This window comes from Scyliorhinus canicula, chromosome 1 (assembly GCF_902713615.1).
Source record: "Scyliorhinus canicula chromosome 1, sScyCan1.1, whole genome shotgun sequence".
Taxonomy (NCBI): Eukaryota; Metazoa; Chordata; class Chondrichthyes; order Carcharhiniformes; family Scyliorhinidae; genus Scyliorhinus; species Scyliorhinus canicula.
This window is the reverse complement of record NC_052146.1, coordinates 177,712,383-177,728,730: the sequence shown is the minus strand read 5'-3', so window position 1 is coordinate 177,728,730 and position 16,348 is coordinate 177,712,383. Positions and strand designations below refer to the sequence as shown.

The window sequence follows — 16,348 nt, the reverse complement described above, 5'->3', positions numbered from 1 at the left end:
TCTATTCAATGGAAGGATACAACTGTTATTAGTAGAGCAGGGAAGGCCACTGGAAAGTCTAAACATTGGTTGAATGTACAGCATTCAGGGGAGGGAGTTAAGACAATGGATTGGGAAAACAAAGTTCAAAAATGGAGGGCACAGAAACGCAGTGCCAGTTCAGATAGTACATCGGATAGTGAACAGGTTCACAGGAAAAGGTCAAGAACTATTGAAAGGACATCCCGCAACAGAAGGGAAAGATCAAGCAGTAACAGTACAGAACGTGATACCAGGCGGGAGAGGGGACATAGTTTATCAAGATCTCGGAACATGAGTAAGACTACAAATACTAATAGGAGCAGAAGCCCACATGCAGGTGAGATTTTGGTGGCTTCAAATAAATTAGATGAAAAAGTTATCAAAGATGCTAAACAGCAAGAATTGCATAGTTGGAGTGAATTTGGGGTATACACGGAAGTACCGGATAGGGGACAAAAGCTCTATCCCACAGATTGATTTGCACGGAAAAGGTTCTTCCAGATGGAACTTGTAAGGCAAAGGCCAGGCTTGTGGCAAAGGGATTTGAATAAAACTTAGAAGATCAGGATTTAAGGATAGATTCACCTACAGCAGGAAAGGTTATTTTAAAGATTTTCTTGGCTCTATTAGCCACAAAGGCACGGGAATGCAAATCTATAGATATAAAAGCTGCCTTTTTGCAGGGGCATCAGCTCCAGAGAGACATTTTTCTCCGTCCTCCTAAAGAAGCAGCTAACACAGAAGAGGTACTCTGGAAGTTGAACAAATGTGTATGTGGATTAAATGATGCATCTAGAGTGTGGTAATTTTCGGTAAGGTCAGTTTTGTTAAAGTTAGGCTGTTGCCAGTTGAAAGCAGATCCTGCAATGTTTTACTGGCACTATAAAGGAACTCTTTCTGGCATCTTTATGATGCATGTCAATGATGTTTTGTTGGGTGGGACTAGTGATTTTGAAGCTATTGTAATCTCTGGTTTGAGAAAAGAATTCAGGGTTGGAAGTCAGGATTCCGGCGCATTTAAATATATTGGATTGGAAATCGGACAGACTCAGTTAGGGGCAACTTTACATCAGCAATCTTACTTGGAAAGCATCAGTCCAATAGCAATTAGTCATGGCCGGGTTTCACAAAAAGACGCAATGGTTTCAAAGATAGAAAAAGAGCAACTGCGAAGTTTAATTGGGCAACTGAACTGGTTAGGTAGACAGGCTAGACCAGACTTGAGTTTTGATGTCTTAGAGTTCAGTACAAAAATGAATGATCCCAAAGTGGAAAACATAATAAGAGCAAATAAAGTGTTGGCCAAACGAAAAATGCAGGAGTGTGTTTTGAAGTTCCCGGTTTTAGGTGACCGTAGTTTATAGTTTATAGTGATGCATCCTATGCAAATTTATGTGATGGGGTTTCAAGCGCAGGAGGTTTTATAATTTTCCTTTTGGGGAACAATGGTAAATGTTGCCCTCTTGTGTGGGAAACAAAGAAAATAAGGAGAGTGGTCAAAAGCACTTTGGCTGCTGAGACGTTAAGCCTTGTGGAAACGGTGGATATGGCCTTTTATATAAGTCAGATATTGACAGAAATTTTGGGATTAGGGGATTTGGGTAATATACCTATTGACTGTCACATTGACAAATCCCTGTGGGAAAATGTGCACTCTACAAAAAGTGTCAATGAAAAGAGGTTAAGGATAGACATCGCAAGTTTGAAACAGATGTTGGACTGAGGGGAAATAACAAAAATTAAATGCGTTGACAGTAGCTATCAACTGTCAGACTGTTTTACAAAAAGAGGGGCTAGTTCACGGAAACTTTTGGATATTGTTAATGAAAGGTGCCTGTTTCTGTGACTTTTTTTTCTCTTCCGAAAAAAAAGGGGAGGAATCATGTGTGTGTTTTAGTTTCTTGAAATTCTGTTTTCACCTAATTGTTTTTTTTTCTCCAAGGAAGGGGAGACTGTTAAGTAATGAGTTAAGAGACATTTCAATTAGTTGTCTCATTTATGTTAAGTGACACTGATATATAAAGGGACTTCAGGTGGCCTCTGGGTCTGGTGATATATAGAGTTTTGTGCAGAGTCTGTTGGAAGAAATAAAAGTGTGTTGGTGAAAAAGGAACAGAACTTTTGTCTCTTCATATCACAGCATCTAATACGTCTAACAGTGGCTGGGGTGAGGGACATGAGAAGGGCCGGCTCATCGCCAGGTGATCCTGCAAGATACAAGACATGATGCATGGTTGGATCGCGAATTGGGGCGATGGTGGGGTGATGTGGGGGATGTGGAATGATGGGTTGTTGTGGGTGTGGTAGGGTGGAGTGGGGTGGCGGGGTGTTGCGCCATGCATATCGTAGGGACACTGCTATTCAGCAGGGGCTTACTTGGTTCCCTGGTGCCATCCTCCGCCTCGGCGACTGCACTCTCTCCCGACCCTCCGACAAAGTCCAGTACTTGCTGCTCCATGACAGTGAGAGGCCGCAGGTCTCAACGGTTGTGAGCCGCCTTCTCCTGTGGGAGGTTTGTGGAGGTGGGGGGGGGGGGGGAATGCAAAACGTTAGGCAGTTGGATACAGGCAGTACAGAGAGCGAACAGCTGGTGGCCATTGTGAATAGGGCAGCTGCCTATAGCAGGCGATATGGATGCTGACATGTGGTGCAGGGTGGGGTGTGAGCAGACGTCCGGCTTGTGGGGTTCGGTCATCCTCCAGGTTGAGGAGGGGGGGGGGGGGAGTGTTCACAGGTTTGTGGGATATAATTGGTGCCAGGGACATGGTGCTGGCTACTCACCCTGGCCTACCTGCAGAGGTCGTGCAGCTTTTTCCGGCACTGCTGGCCAGTCCTGTCAGAGGGGCTCGTGGTCTCTGCCACCTGCACCCAAGCATGTTGTACGGTGGCGGCTGGCAGCCTCCTTCCTACCTCAGGGAACACAGTGCCCCACCTCTCCTCCATAACGTCCAGTAGGGTATCAAGCTCCACATCTGCAAAACGGGGTACCGTTCTTCAGGTTGCCATCTTGTTCATAGAATCATAAAATTTACAGTGCAGAAGGAGGCCATTCGGCCCATCAAGTCTGCACTGGCTGGGTCAAAGAATGCTAAAACTGGTCAATGCATTTTTCAGGTAAGACCACTCTGTCTCATGACTGTCAGTCCATTCAAATGGAACAGCCTTCCTTGTTAAATTCCTGAAGTGCACTGTTTTTGAGGCTAAGTTGGGGATGGCTTTTCCAACAAAATTCACCATCCCAACCGAGAGTTGTCATATTTTTCCCATTGTAGGCGCTCAGGACCCAATCTGTGTTTTGGATATTCGGTTTAATTTCAAGTTCATTAAGTCGGCTTTGTTAATTAAGTTTGCGCGAGCTCCGGTGTCTAACTTTACTTTTACGCGATGTAGTCCACTCATCTGATGTTTTCTCCATCTGAATTTTTTGTGCTCTTTGTCGTCCAGCATTTTCATCAATTATGTTCACAAAAAACAGAACCTTAAACTCCAATTGGTTCGTCATTAATTTCATGCTAGTTTTTGTAGCCTTGGCTATTACATTCACGTTCTTTGATTGCCGTCTTCTTTCATTGAACAGGTACTGTTGTGCAAAGTGATTTTTTTCTGGCACATGTTTTGCCGAAAATGTTTTAAAATGGCCGCCACTCGGAACACGTTTCTGATTTTGCTGTCACACAGCAAAATTGGCGCCGGTCACACACTCTTTTTTCCCGACACTTTCTCGGGTCTGGACCTCAGTGATCTGCTTTAGTGCTGTCTCACTGGCCTTGCGGATTGTAACGCCATCTGCGAATTTTAAATCGCTTTCCCTCAGCAATCGCTCGCGTAATTTATCACATTGTATACTGTGTACGATTTGGTCTTTTATCAATGATTCATGGAGGTCTGCAAAATTGCAAGATTGTACTTTGAGATGAAGATCCGTGACAAAACAGTCAAATGTTTTGCCAGATTTTTGCAGTCTCATCCTGAACATGTAGCGCTCAAATGTTTCATTTTTTTGAGAATAGCAATAGTTATCGAATTGCTCGATTATCTTTAAGTAGCTCTTCTTGTCTTCCTCCAAAGCGACTTGAAAGGTATTGTACAAGTCAATTGCTTGGGGAACGGCTACTGTCATTAGGAGCACTATTTTTCTCTCGTCTGAAACTTTTTGGAGACCATGAGCCTGCATGTAAAAAGTGAAGTGTTGCTTGAAAGCATGCTAGTTCGCATCATTACCAGTCGTGAGCAGTTGGTTGGGAGTTTTCAATGCTTCAACGATCCTGGTAGTATTTAGTTTTACAGCCGATTTTCTCCAAGTCTCCGATTGTTCTCGTGTCTTTTCGACGTACCTAACTTTCTATGTTTTCTTTCGATGCCCCATTGCTGGTATCATGTAATGTTCTTTGATTGTGCTGATCTTCGATTTTGATGTGGAAGTGTTAACAAAGAACATTAGACTCTATTTTACAAGACTATTTATTCCTAACACTATACTAAAAGATTACTGTCATGTCTAAGATCATTGCAGCTGGAAATAATGGGGTTACACTCAGATACTACATAGATACTCTAATATGCGACTCCTATCAACTCCTCCTTAACACCTTCTATGGAATACATGGTGTACCCGGGTCATGTGCCTGCATACTCACACCACCTGATGGTCGGATGCTGGAACTACAACAGTAAAAATGTATAACTTGTCATGCACATACAGATGATGATGATCTACTAATATTATATACAGATGATAGTCTGCCTATCATCACAGAGTGCTTGTGTGCGGCTGAGTGCCAATCCCACCCGCGAATTAGACACCGTTTTTCATTGGAATTGCTCTAGTTCCACATGGTACCGGTGCTAGCCCATTAATGGATCCTGAATTGCTCCAGGGGTGGCGCTGCTTCCGTGGTCATAAAACACCACTGATTCAGTCCTGGCATCAGCATGTAGTCTCTGAAACAGAGAATCCCACCCCAAGTGTTCTTGACAGCTTTTTAAAGGCTTCTTGTGTCCAGTTAAAAGGAGGATGGAGGATGCGGCACGTGACACAGTAGTTATCACTGGGACTATGGCGCTGAGGACCCGAGTTCAAATCACGGCCCTGGGTCACTGTCCGTGTGAAGTTTGCACATTCTCCCCATGTCTGCGTGGGTTTTACCCCCACAACGCAAAGATGTGCAGATTAGGTGGATTGGCCATGCTAAATTGCCCCTTAATTGGAAAAAAAAATAATTGGGTACTATAAATTTATTTAAACAAAAAGGAAATTTGATTATTTTCTTCCAAAATCTAGACACATTCATGGCATAAAGGGTGACCACCACTTTCTTGCTCCTTTGTAAAACTAAGGATTCATGTGCTTTCTTTTTGTAAAATATTTTTATTCTCCATTTTCACATTTTCTTCTGAATTTACACCCCACCAACAAACAGTAAATGGTAACAAATACAGAGTCAATCCCCTTATTAACTACAACCTTCCCAACCTCCCACCACCCCAAATAATGGCCCACCTGACCATAGAAGTATCAAATAAAACAAACCCTCCCACGGTGGGAAAAGCAAAGGAAAAAAAAATAGTAATCAGGAATCGCCTATGGTCACCACTGACCTATAGAGTCCACCCCCCCCCCAAACATTCAATGCCATCCAATCCCCGAAAGAGTACCGTAAATGACACCCATGAATTGTAAACCGCACCCCCCCCCGACTCCTCCCCTCCACTTCGTCTTATAAAACTCCTGCCCAGGGGCAGCACGGTGGCCTAGTGTTTAGCACAACCGCCTCACGGCGCTGAGGTCCCAGGTTCGATCCCGGCTCTGGGTCACTGTCCGTGTGGAGTTTGCACATTCTCCCCGTGTCTGCGTGGGTTTCTCCCCCACAACCCAAAAACGTGCAGGGTAGGTGGATTGGCCACGCTAAATTGCCCCTTAATTGGAAAAAATAATTGGGTAATCTAAATTTAAAAAAAAAATAAAAAATAAAACTCCTGCCCCCCAACCTCTGTTCCTTCCCCCCCAACTTTCCACCCCGGCTAGACCACTCGGACCCTGTTCTGCCAGGCTCCGATGGCCGCAGCCCCTCCCCCCCCCCCCACCTGTTCACTGGCCGACTTAAACCGGCCTGCATGGAGCCCCCCCCCCCCCCCCCCCCCCGCCTGGGTCTCTTTCCCCCTTTCTCGGTTCAAGGAAAACCAAGACATCCCCTTTAGCACACAAACCCCGCATACACACCCAAGCCCCAAAGAACCATCATTGCAAGTGAAAGTCCCATCTCTTCCCTTGTCAAAATATACACAACGTTGGCACATTTAGCACATACACCAGCACGCAGTACAAAAAATACAGCTACATGAGGCTACATCGGTACATGACCATTTCTCAATTCAGTCACAGTCCTTCTGCCTTCGCAAACTCCTCCTCTGCTTCCGCCGTCCCAAAGTAAAAGTCCTTGGATTTGTAGGTCATCCTTAACATAGCTGGGTATACTTTGCCGCACTTCACCTTACTGATGTACAGTGCCTTCTTCACCCGGCTGAAGGCAGCCTGCCTCCTCGCCAGCTCCACCGTAAAGTCCTGATATATGCGTATACCAGCTCCAGCCCACTTCACCACCCACTCCTGCTTTGCCAAGCACAGGACCTTCTATTTCACACTGTACCTACAAAAACACAGAGTCACTACTCTTGGCGGCTCACTCTCCTTTGGTACAGGCCTCCACGACCGATGAGCCCGATCCAGTTCATATCGGGAGGGGTCATCCCCCTCCCCCAATAGCTTCGCCAACATCGTAGCAAAATACTCAGTCAGCCTCGGGCCTTCCACTCCTTCGGGCAGACCCACAATCCTCAGATTCTGTTGCCTGGATCTGTTTTCCAAGTCGTCCATTTTGGCTCGCAGACCCCTTTTGATCTCTATCATCTTCCGCATATCCTTGCCCATCGAGGTAAGTTAATCACTGTGCTGCGATAATGTCTCTTCCATTTCTTTCAGCGCCTCACCTTGCTCCCGCACCTCAGCCACTGCACTCAATACCGCCGCCCTTACCGCGGCAATCGCCTCCTCCACCAACACTTTTAATACCACCCCCATCTCCTTCCTCATCGCCTCCATGTGTTTTGTGAAGTTCCTTTCGAGTTCCACGGCCATCACCTTAGTCATTTCTTCAGCCATGGACAATGCGGCCTCCCCGGTGCCCCAGCCTCCACTTTTCTTCCCGTCCCCACGATGGCCTTTCCATTCCCCGATGGACTTTCAGCCGCTTTTTTCACAGCTGTTTTTTTAACTTATTTTTGAATTTCCCTTCACTATGCTGTCTCCCTGCTTTTGCCGCCTTCATTGCCCCTGGGACCGGGCATCGGATCCCATGTGCTTTAACAATTTCATCAACTTAAATGCTTGTTAAATTCATTTGGACACCAGAGAATAACAATAATGCATTATTATGGATACAGATGACAGATAAAACTACATCAAACCACATTGGATATTTTTAATGCTGAGAGCAAGGTTAGGAGATTGGAAAAATAATAAAATAACAAACCACAATTACGACAAACAGTAAATTAACTAGGAATACTGGTAAATAATACTAGATTATGAGTTTTTTAATATAAGAATGTTCCTCAAAATCTTCTACATTGTTTACTTTTCAGTGGCGACAAATGAAGGTGGACCTACTGATTGCTTTAACGGAAATGGTTATAACTATCGTGGGACTACATCTGTGACACGGTCAGGAAAAAGATGCCAGGAATGGGATTCCATGGTGCCACATAAACATCAGAAAACATCAAGCAGGTTTCCTGATGCGTATGTACATAGGCTGATTTTATACCTACCTGATTAAAAACCCAAAGACTCCCAATTAAAACATCCTTTCCATGGTCTCAAGACATAGTGAAAGCACATTACAGCAAATTATGTACTTTTGAAATGTAGTTACGGCTTTAATGTAAGCAAACAGTTAATTTGCGCAGTATGGTCCCATAATAAGATACTAACTGATAACCCGGGCTGGATTCTTCGGATGCACGCGCCGCAAGATCGCCACGGGCGGGATGCGGACCACATAAAGGTCCATTGACCTTGGGTGGTGTTATGGTCCATGGTTTAGAAAACTACTAGGTATATTATGGAGGTCACCTGACCTATAACTGTTTGTTGAATTTGGCTGGGGTGAGCACAAGAGCACATGAACAGACTTCTTACGTGCTTTTAATCCAAAATAAACAAGCTTTATACTACGAATTTAGTTAACATTTCAGTAATCGATGTATAACTCTTAATGAATTCCCCCTTAACTGTTCCAATTCAATAACAAAATCCAAGTAAAACCAGAAACCCCTTTTCAAAGGCATGGCCTACCACACGGCATTCTCACTGGAATAAGACTGTTGTTATTGATACTCTGTTCCCCTTTTCAAACAGCAGGTTTGAATTCTTTCCAGAAAGCAATTATCTGTTAAGTTATCAAGCAGTCTGGAACAGCTTTTAAAATGAAGATAGAGAAAGACACTTCTTTCAACCTGTGCAGTTCAAACCAGTCCAAAACTCAAAGCAAAAGTAAAACTCAGAGTCACAGCCAAACGCCACCCGCAAAAATGACATAACTGAAGCCATGCAATAAGTCAAGAACCTTTCTTATAGGGACACTCACATGACACCATCCCCCAAGAAAAAAAATAAACCATCAACTTCAAAGATGGTTTCGTTTTTCACCTCTTCACTTGTCCATTAATAACAATTGACAATAACATTACATTTTTCAAAAACAAAACAGGCAAACATTTTCAATAAGTTAGTCCATTTCAGTTATTTGCCGTCCTGCAACTGGAATCCCTCTTGATTGAAAGTCTCCTTGGACAAGAAGGTCTCTGCACAAACCATCTATTTCTCCACAGCATCTGCATCTTTCTTTAAGGTCAGGTACTTTCAGTCAAGCCGATCACAAAGCTGTTGAAATTCTCCAACACGGAAGCAGTGAACACAGCCTTCAAATGCCTGTTGACACTACGCTGTCCACTGAATTTTGCTATGCTTCTTCAGAAGTCCATCAGTGGAGCAACCATGCTGCCAAAATCCGGCTCAAATTTATGGTAAAAACCACTCACGCCAATAAATCTAATTATTTCCGTTTGTGTCAAGGGTATTGGAAACTCCATGCCAATTGTATGGCCAAGGAACATGACTTGGGCTTTTCCAAATTCATTTTTGGTTAGGTTTACCACCAAACCCGCCTCCTGAAATCGATCGAATAACTCCATCAGCTGCTTCAAATGTTCTTTCCACGTCTGACTAAAAATCACCGGATTGCCGAAATTACCTGCACAATTGGGTAATCCTGAAATGACTATGTTAGTTAACCATTGAAATATGGCTGGGGTGGGTTTTCATGCCAAATGGCCATAACTTGGAATTGGCATAAACTATTTGGAGTCACAAAAGCTGAAATCTATTTTGCCCTTTCGGATAGATACCTGCCAGTATAACCTTTAAGTAAATTCAGGTTGGAGATAAAAGCTGATTGTCCCACTTTCTTAATGCAGTCCTACAAACGTGGGATCGGATAAGAGTCTGTTCTTGTAACTGCATTAACCGTTCTATAGTCCACACACAATCGTTGGGTGCCATCCGGTGCCATCACTATGGGTGAGCTCCATTGGCTGCAACCCACTTCAATTATGCCATTTTTAAGCATACTTTCAATTTCTGTTTTGAACCTGCGCCAATTTTAAAGGGTTAAGTCTATATGGATGCTGTTTAATTGGAACAGCATCTCCCATATCTACATCATGTATAACCATTTTAGTACTTCCCAATTATTTCCACAAACTTGCCCATGTGTTATTAATAACTCTTTCAGGTCAGTTTGTTTTTCCTCTGGAAGGTAACTCAATAATTTTTAAGAACATCCTGGTTATCCAATTTAATTTGAAGAATGTCAAATTCAGAGTCATCTGGATTTGGTTCTTCACTTTGAGTTAGAATTACTAAAACCTCCTCCTTTTGCTCTCCTTCCCTTTCAAAATAACTTTTACGCATATTCACATGACACACTCGGTGAGTTTTCCTTCTATCTGGCATTCTTACCAAATAATTCACCTCACTCAATTTCCTTTCAATCTGATAAGGTCCACAAAACCTTGCTTTTAAAGGTTTAACTATCACTGGTAACAATACTGAAACTTTATCTCCACTGGCAAAACTACAAACTTTACTTTCTTCTCTGCTACCTGTTTCATCACATGCCGTGCAACTTTTAAATGTTGTCTAGCCAATTCGCCTCCTCTATTTAATTGTTCACTAAAATTTAACACGTAATCCAAGAATGTAATTTCTGACTGCTCACTCACCAATTTCTCCTTAATCAATTTAAGTGGTCCTCTTACTTCATGACCAAAAATTAGTTCATAAGGACTGAATTTGGTTGACTCATTAGGTGCATCCCTAACTGCAAACAGAACGAATAGAATTCCTTTACCCAATCCTCTGGATAATCTTAACAATAAGCCCTCAATAAAAGCAAATTACTGCGGATGCTGGAATCTGAAACGAAAGAGAAAATGCTGGAAAATCTCAGCAAGTCTGGCAGCATCTGGGGAGAGAAAAGAGCTAACGTTTCGAGTCCGATGACTCTTTGTCAAAGCTTTGACAAAGAGTCATCGGACTCGAAATGTTAACTCTTTTCTCTCCCTACAGATGCTGCCAGACTTGCTGGGATTTTCCAGCATTTTCTCTTCAATAAGTCCTCAACATTGTCTTTAACGTCTGATGCCACCGTTCCAATGCTCCCTGCGATTCTGGGTGGTACACAGTTGATTCAAATTGTTTTACTCCTAAGCTATCCATAACCTCCTTGAATAACCTCAACGTAAAATTTGATCCTTTGTATTTCTGTGGGTAGTCCATATCTAGTAAAATATTCAAGTAACTGCTCCACAATATTTTTAGCTGTAATATTGCGTACTGGAGTGGCCTCTGGAAACATAGTAGACATATCCATTATAGTCAAAAGATATTGATTCCCATTTCTTGTTTTTGCAAGTGGTCCTAAGCAATCAATTAAGTCCCTTGTAAAAGGTTCCTCAAATGCTGGAATGGGTATTAAGGACGCTAGTTTTATCACCGGTTGAGGTTTCCCTATCACTTGACATGTGTGACATGATTGACAAAATTTAACTCCATCTTTATGTAGTCCAGGCCAATAAAAATTGTATTTGAGCTTGAGTTTTCTGTGCTCCCGAATGACCCCCTCCTGGTACCCCATGTGCTACTCGCAAAACCTCTTTTCTATACACTACCAGCAATACCACTTGATGAACGTCTGACCACTTTTCATCCGCCTGCATATGTAAAGATCTCTATTTTCTCATTAAGACATCATTTTTAAGGTAATAACATTCTGATATATACTCAGATTCCTCTTCCGTGTATGCTTCTGAGACATCCGTTTTATTTCTATATCTTTCTGTTGTAACTCCGCCAACTCTCCTGAACTAAAAATATCCGCCTCATCCTCCACCAGTTCTTGTTCTTTTCCAACCATCTGATCAAAAATCGTTTCTGATAATTCAACTTCAACTTTATCTTCACTCTTTGATTTCTCCTCGTCTTAACCTGTGACTTTGCAACCTTGTTATGACATAAATCAGAAAAAAATCCCAGGATATTCGCCCTTCAACCAATCAGTTGTATGATTTTTCACTGGCTTATCAACCACTGTAGGCATCCCTGCCACCTGTGATCCAGCTATATCATTACCCAAAATAAATTGTATTCCTAGACAAGATAGTTACTCCTACTACCACTTCACCACTCTTCACTGGGCTCTCCAACCTCACCTTATATAATGGAACACTACTCTTCTCATCCTGAATTCCACGGGCGTGATTCTCCGCTGCCCACGACGGGTTGGAGAATAGCGGGAGGGCCTTCCTGACATTTTTCCCGACCACCCACTATTCTCCCCCCCCAAGGCCGCCCCACGACACGAATCGCTGCTCGCTTTTTTTTACGGCGAACAACGATTCTCCCCTAGCCGATGGGCCGAGTTCCCAGGCCTTTACGGCCATTTTCACGAGCAAACACACCTGCTCTCACCGTTCGTGAAAACGGCCGCAAAGTGCCGTTCCCGACAAGCATGGCACTGATTGGCATGGCCGCGGCCAAGGGTGGCATGGGCCCGCGATCGGTGGGCACCGATGGGGGGCAGCGGGTCCGAAACCCGCGCACTCTTTGTTCCTCCGCCGCCCCGCAGGATCAGTCCGTGGGGCGGCTGAGGGGCATGACGGCCCGCGCATGTGCGGGTTTGACGCATATGCGTGATGACATCAACTGCGCATGCGCGGCTGACGTCATCATGCGCATCAGCCGCCGTGACCCTTGGCGCGCGGGCTTAGCGACGGTCGCTAAGCCTGCGTTGCCATGCTTCGCGGGGCCGCGCTGCTAGCCCCGACCGGGGGGGAGGATCGGGTCCCGGGAGGGGGCACGGAGGCTGCCGTGAAACACGGCCAGTTTGCGGCAGCCTTTACGACTCACCGCATTTGCGGAGAATCGCGCCCCACATGTTACCACATTTTCTGGCAACATTTCTCCCAAACTACATAACTCCTCATCTCTTACCGTCAAAGATTGGCCAGCTCCCGTATCTCTTAAAATGTTAACTCTTTACCTACTCCTCCAAGTACATATGAGTAAACTTTACCCACACAAGTAAATCATTTAAAGAGATCTGGCACCTTCTTATCAATAACCTCTTGATCAGGCTGCACACTCATTTGCACCTCCGCCACTTCAATTGCACTTTCCTTTACCACTTTAACAAACCCCACTGGTTTATCCTGTTTTACCACATCAGCTTTCCCAGTGCTTTTCTTAAACCCCAAACACTGTGACTTTACATGACCTAATTTATTTTAGTAAAAACATCTGAAACTTTTCATTTCTCGTCCTCCCTCCTGGATTTCTTTTTAAATCTGATGCCCTATCCTTATTATCTCTCATTAAGTCTCCTTTACCTTTACCACTTGAGCATTTCCCTTTTCCTCAGTTTCCAGCCCTCACAGCCTGAAACTGATGTTGAAAACCATACTTTGATTTATGAACTAATTCATAATCATTTGCCATTTCTGCTGCTAATCTCGCAGTTTTAACACTCTGCTCTTCTCACTACATCAGGAATTGAATTTTCAAACTCCTCCAAAAGTCTAATTTCTCTGAGAGCTTCATATGTTTGGTCTGTTTTCAAAGCCCTTCGGAGTGATTCTCCGAAATAGAGACAGAGTGTTCGCGCCGTCGCGAACGCAGTCGCGTTTCATGATGGCGCGAAACGGGCACGGGGACTATCGATTCTGGCCCCCTGGGCAGCACACGCTGGAGCGGTTCACGCCGCTCCAGCCTCCCTTCCTGGCGCCAACTGGGCACCGCGCCAACCCGCGCATGCGCAGTGGCGCTGCGCCAACCCGTGCATGCGCAGTTGGGCCGCACCAACCTGCGAATGCGCGGTGGTCTTCTTCAATGTGCTGGACCCAACCCAACATGGCGTGGGGGTTCAGGGGCCGACCGCATAATAAAATAGGGCCGGGGCTGGAGAGGCCAGCCCGCGGATCGGTGGGCCCCGATCGCGGGCCAGACCCCATCGGAGGCCCCCCCCCCCGTTGAAGGAGCGCCTCGCCCCCCCCCCCCCACCCAACAGGCCAGCCCCGACCCTTCGGGCAGTGTTCCCGCCGGCAGAGACCAGGTGTGGATGGGGCCGGCGGAACCCTGCTTTTTCCACATGGCTGCTCGGCCCAGACGGGCCGGAGAATCAGCGGCCTGGCCTCATACAGCAGCCCGTGACCGGCGCCGCACCAAACGCAGATTCTCCGCACCTCGTTTGTGCCGATTCTCTGGCCCGGGGCGGAGCTGGGAGAATCGCGGCGTTTATCCACCAATCAAAATTACTCTGATCCTTTCAAACTCTATGTATGTTTGACCAGGTTATTTCCTTAAATTTCTAAACCTTTGTCTGTAGGCTTCAGGCAATAATTCATATGCACCTAAGATGTATTTCTTTACTTCCTCATATGTCCCAGGTACGTCCTCCGATAGTGATACAAACACTTCACCATCTCTACCTATCAACTTTGTTTGAATCAGTAATACCCACATGTCCTGTGGCCATTTCATTTGTTTAGCTACCTTCTCAAATGAAATGAAAAAGGCTTCTACATTCTTCTCATCAAACCTTGGCAATGCTTGGACATATTTAAATAGATCCCGACAAAGGTTCGAATATGACGCTCTTGCATATTCTCAGGCTGTACGTTTCTCTTTACCTCCGCCAATTTTAACTGACTTTCACATTTCATGGCCAGTTTATGAAGTTCAAAGTTTCACTCTTTTTCTTTTTCCTCTTTTTTTCTTTTTCCATCAACTGTACCTTACTTTCTCTGCTTTTTGTTCTGCTAGGGCTATTTGTTCTTTTTCCCTTTCCTCTCCTTCCTTTTCTTTTTGTTCAGCTTGGGCTGTTCTTTATTTTTCCCTCATTTAGAATTCAAGCTGCTTTAATTCTTTTTCAGGTGCTTTTAATAAACAAAAACAAGCTTTAGTCTAAGATTTTAGTCAACATTTGTGTAAACAAACAGCAAGAATTGTTATCAAGTATCAAACACAAAGACCCCACATAGCTTCAGTAATCTATGTATAACCCTTAATGAATTCCCCCTTAACTGTTCCAATTCAATAACAAAATCCAAGTATAACCAGAAACCCCTTTTCAAAGATATGGCCTAGCACACGGCATTCTCACTGGAATAAGACTGTTGTTATTGATACTCTGTTCCCCTTTTCAAACAGCAGATCTGAATTCTTTCCAGAAAGCAATTATCTCTTTTAAGTTACCAAGCAGTCTGGAACAGCTTTTAAAATGAAGATAAAGACACTTCTTTCAACCTGTGCAGTTCAAACTAGTCGAAAACTGAAAGAAAACGAAAAACTCACAGTGCAACAGCCCAGCTCCACCCACACTGAAGCCATGCAATAAGACAAGAACCTTTCTTAAAGGGACACTCCCATGACAGTGGTAATTTCCGGTCGCTGGCAGGTTCGGCTGGAGAATCCGGCCCTCTATTAGTGATGTTGGTTGAGGAATAAATATTGTCCAGTTCAATGAGGAGAATTTCTCTGCTCTTCAACATTATGTCATAGGAGATTGGAAAGAAGAAGGGGCCTTGGTTTGATGTTTAATCAAATGGTATCTCTGACAGTGTACTACTCCCTCAGTGCATGCTCAAATCATTGAAGAGGTTTTGAACTCACAATCTGCTGAGCCAGTGATGTGAATGCTACAAGTATGCATATTTGTCTTTAACGGCACTTCATCATTGACCCAAAATCAGTATAGCTGGCTCTGTGTATTAATGTGTTGGCCCAGAGTACTCCTCAAATGAACTTCAAGAGCAGGGAGAAATTGTGCTAAGACTAAAATAATACTGGTGTAGAAAATTACTACACAAACATTCCATCATTGTGATTATTATATTGAGTGTATTAAGGTATTTCACTGCCTGTTTTCTCAACAACGCTCTGTATTATCTTATTTCCTGCCTCTTGTACATTCTTTATTTGCCTTGTGGTCTCATTATCTCCCTTCCTGTTTTTTTGTTTCTGCTTTGTTTTCCCCACTCCATTCCCCCCTGAGTCCTCTAGTTTCCCTCACTCTGTTGTCTTTTCCTCTGGATTGCAGGAGAAATACTGAATCTTTCAAAGTAAACACCATTACAAAACCTAAAGGTTTCTCTCTAGGACAGGAAATAAAATGTAATTAGATTTGCCCAAAACATAGCCGAGTGATTGTTGATGTTTTCACTTTCAACCTCCAGGGGACTGGTTGGCAATTATTGCAGAAATCCTGATCAGGATAGCGCACCTTGGTGCTACACAACTGATCCTTCAGTCCGATGGGAATACTGCAGGATTTCAAAGTGCAACACCGGACAACCTCAATCCACCGCTGTCATTCCTGTGCAAGAAGAAGGCGATGAGACACCGCAAGTATCTGATGGTCAACCAGGTAATTAGGAGTAACGTTATTGGGCAGGAATTCATCTGGTTACAAAAGCATTGTCACTGTATTAGAGCAAGCAATTAAGCATTGAAGAATTTGTTGTAAAGACAATTAATTTGAACACTTTCTAAACTGACCATCTTTCTTGAATACATTCAGTGACTTGGTCACAGCCTTCTGTGGTGGAGAATTCCACAGGTTACTATCCTTTGAGTGAAGACATTTTGCCTCATCTCAGGAATGGTCCACCCCATACCCTGAGACTATGTCCCCTGCTTCTAGATTCCCCAACC

General features: G+C 44.1%; 1 protein-coding gene across 1 annotated transcript in view; it reads left to right on the top strand.

The window, feature by feature from the left end:
- plg (plasminogen) overlaps positions 1–16,348 on the top strand; it is a 244,612-nt gene that overhangs the window by 127,204 nt on the left and 101,060 nt on the right. Inside the window, exons 10-11 of the mRNA XM_038803356.1 lie at positions 7,663–7,819; positions 15,871–16,061. Coding sequence (XP_038659284.1) covers positions 7,663–7,819; positions 15,871–16,061 — 348 coding nt within the window. The remainder of the gene's footprint in view (positions 1–7,662; positions 7,820–15,870; positions 16,062–16,348) is intronic.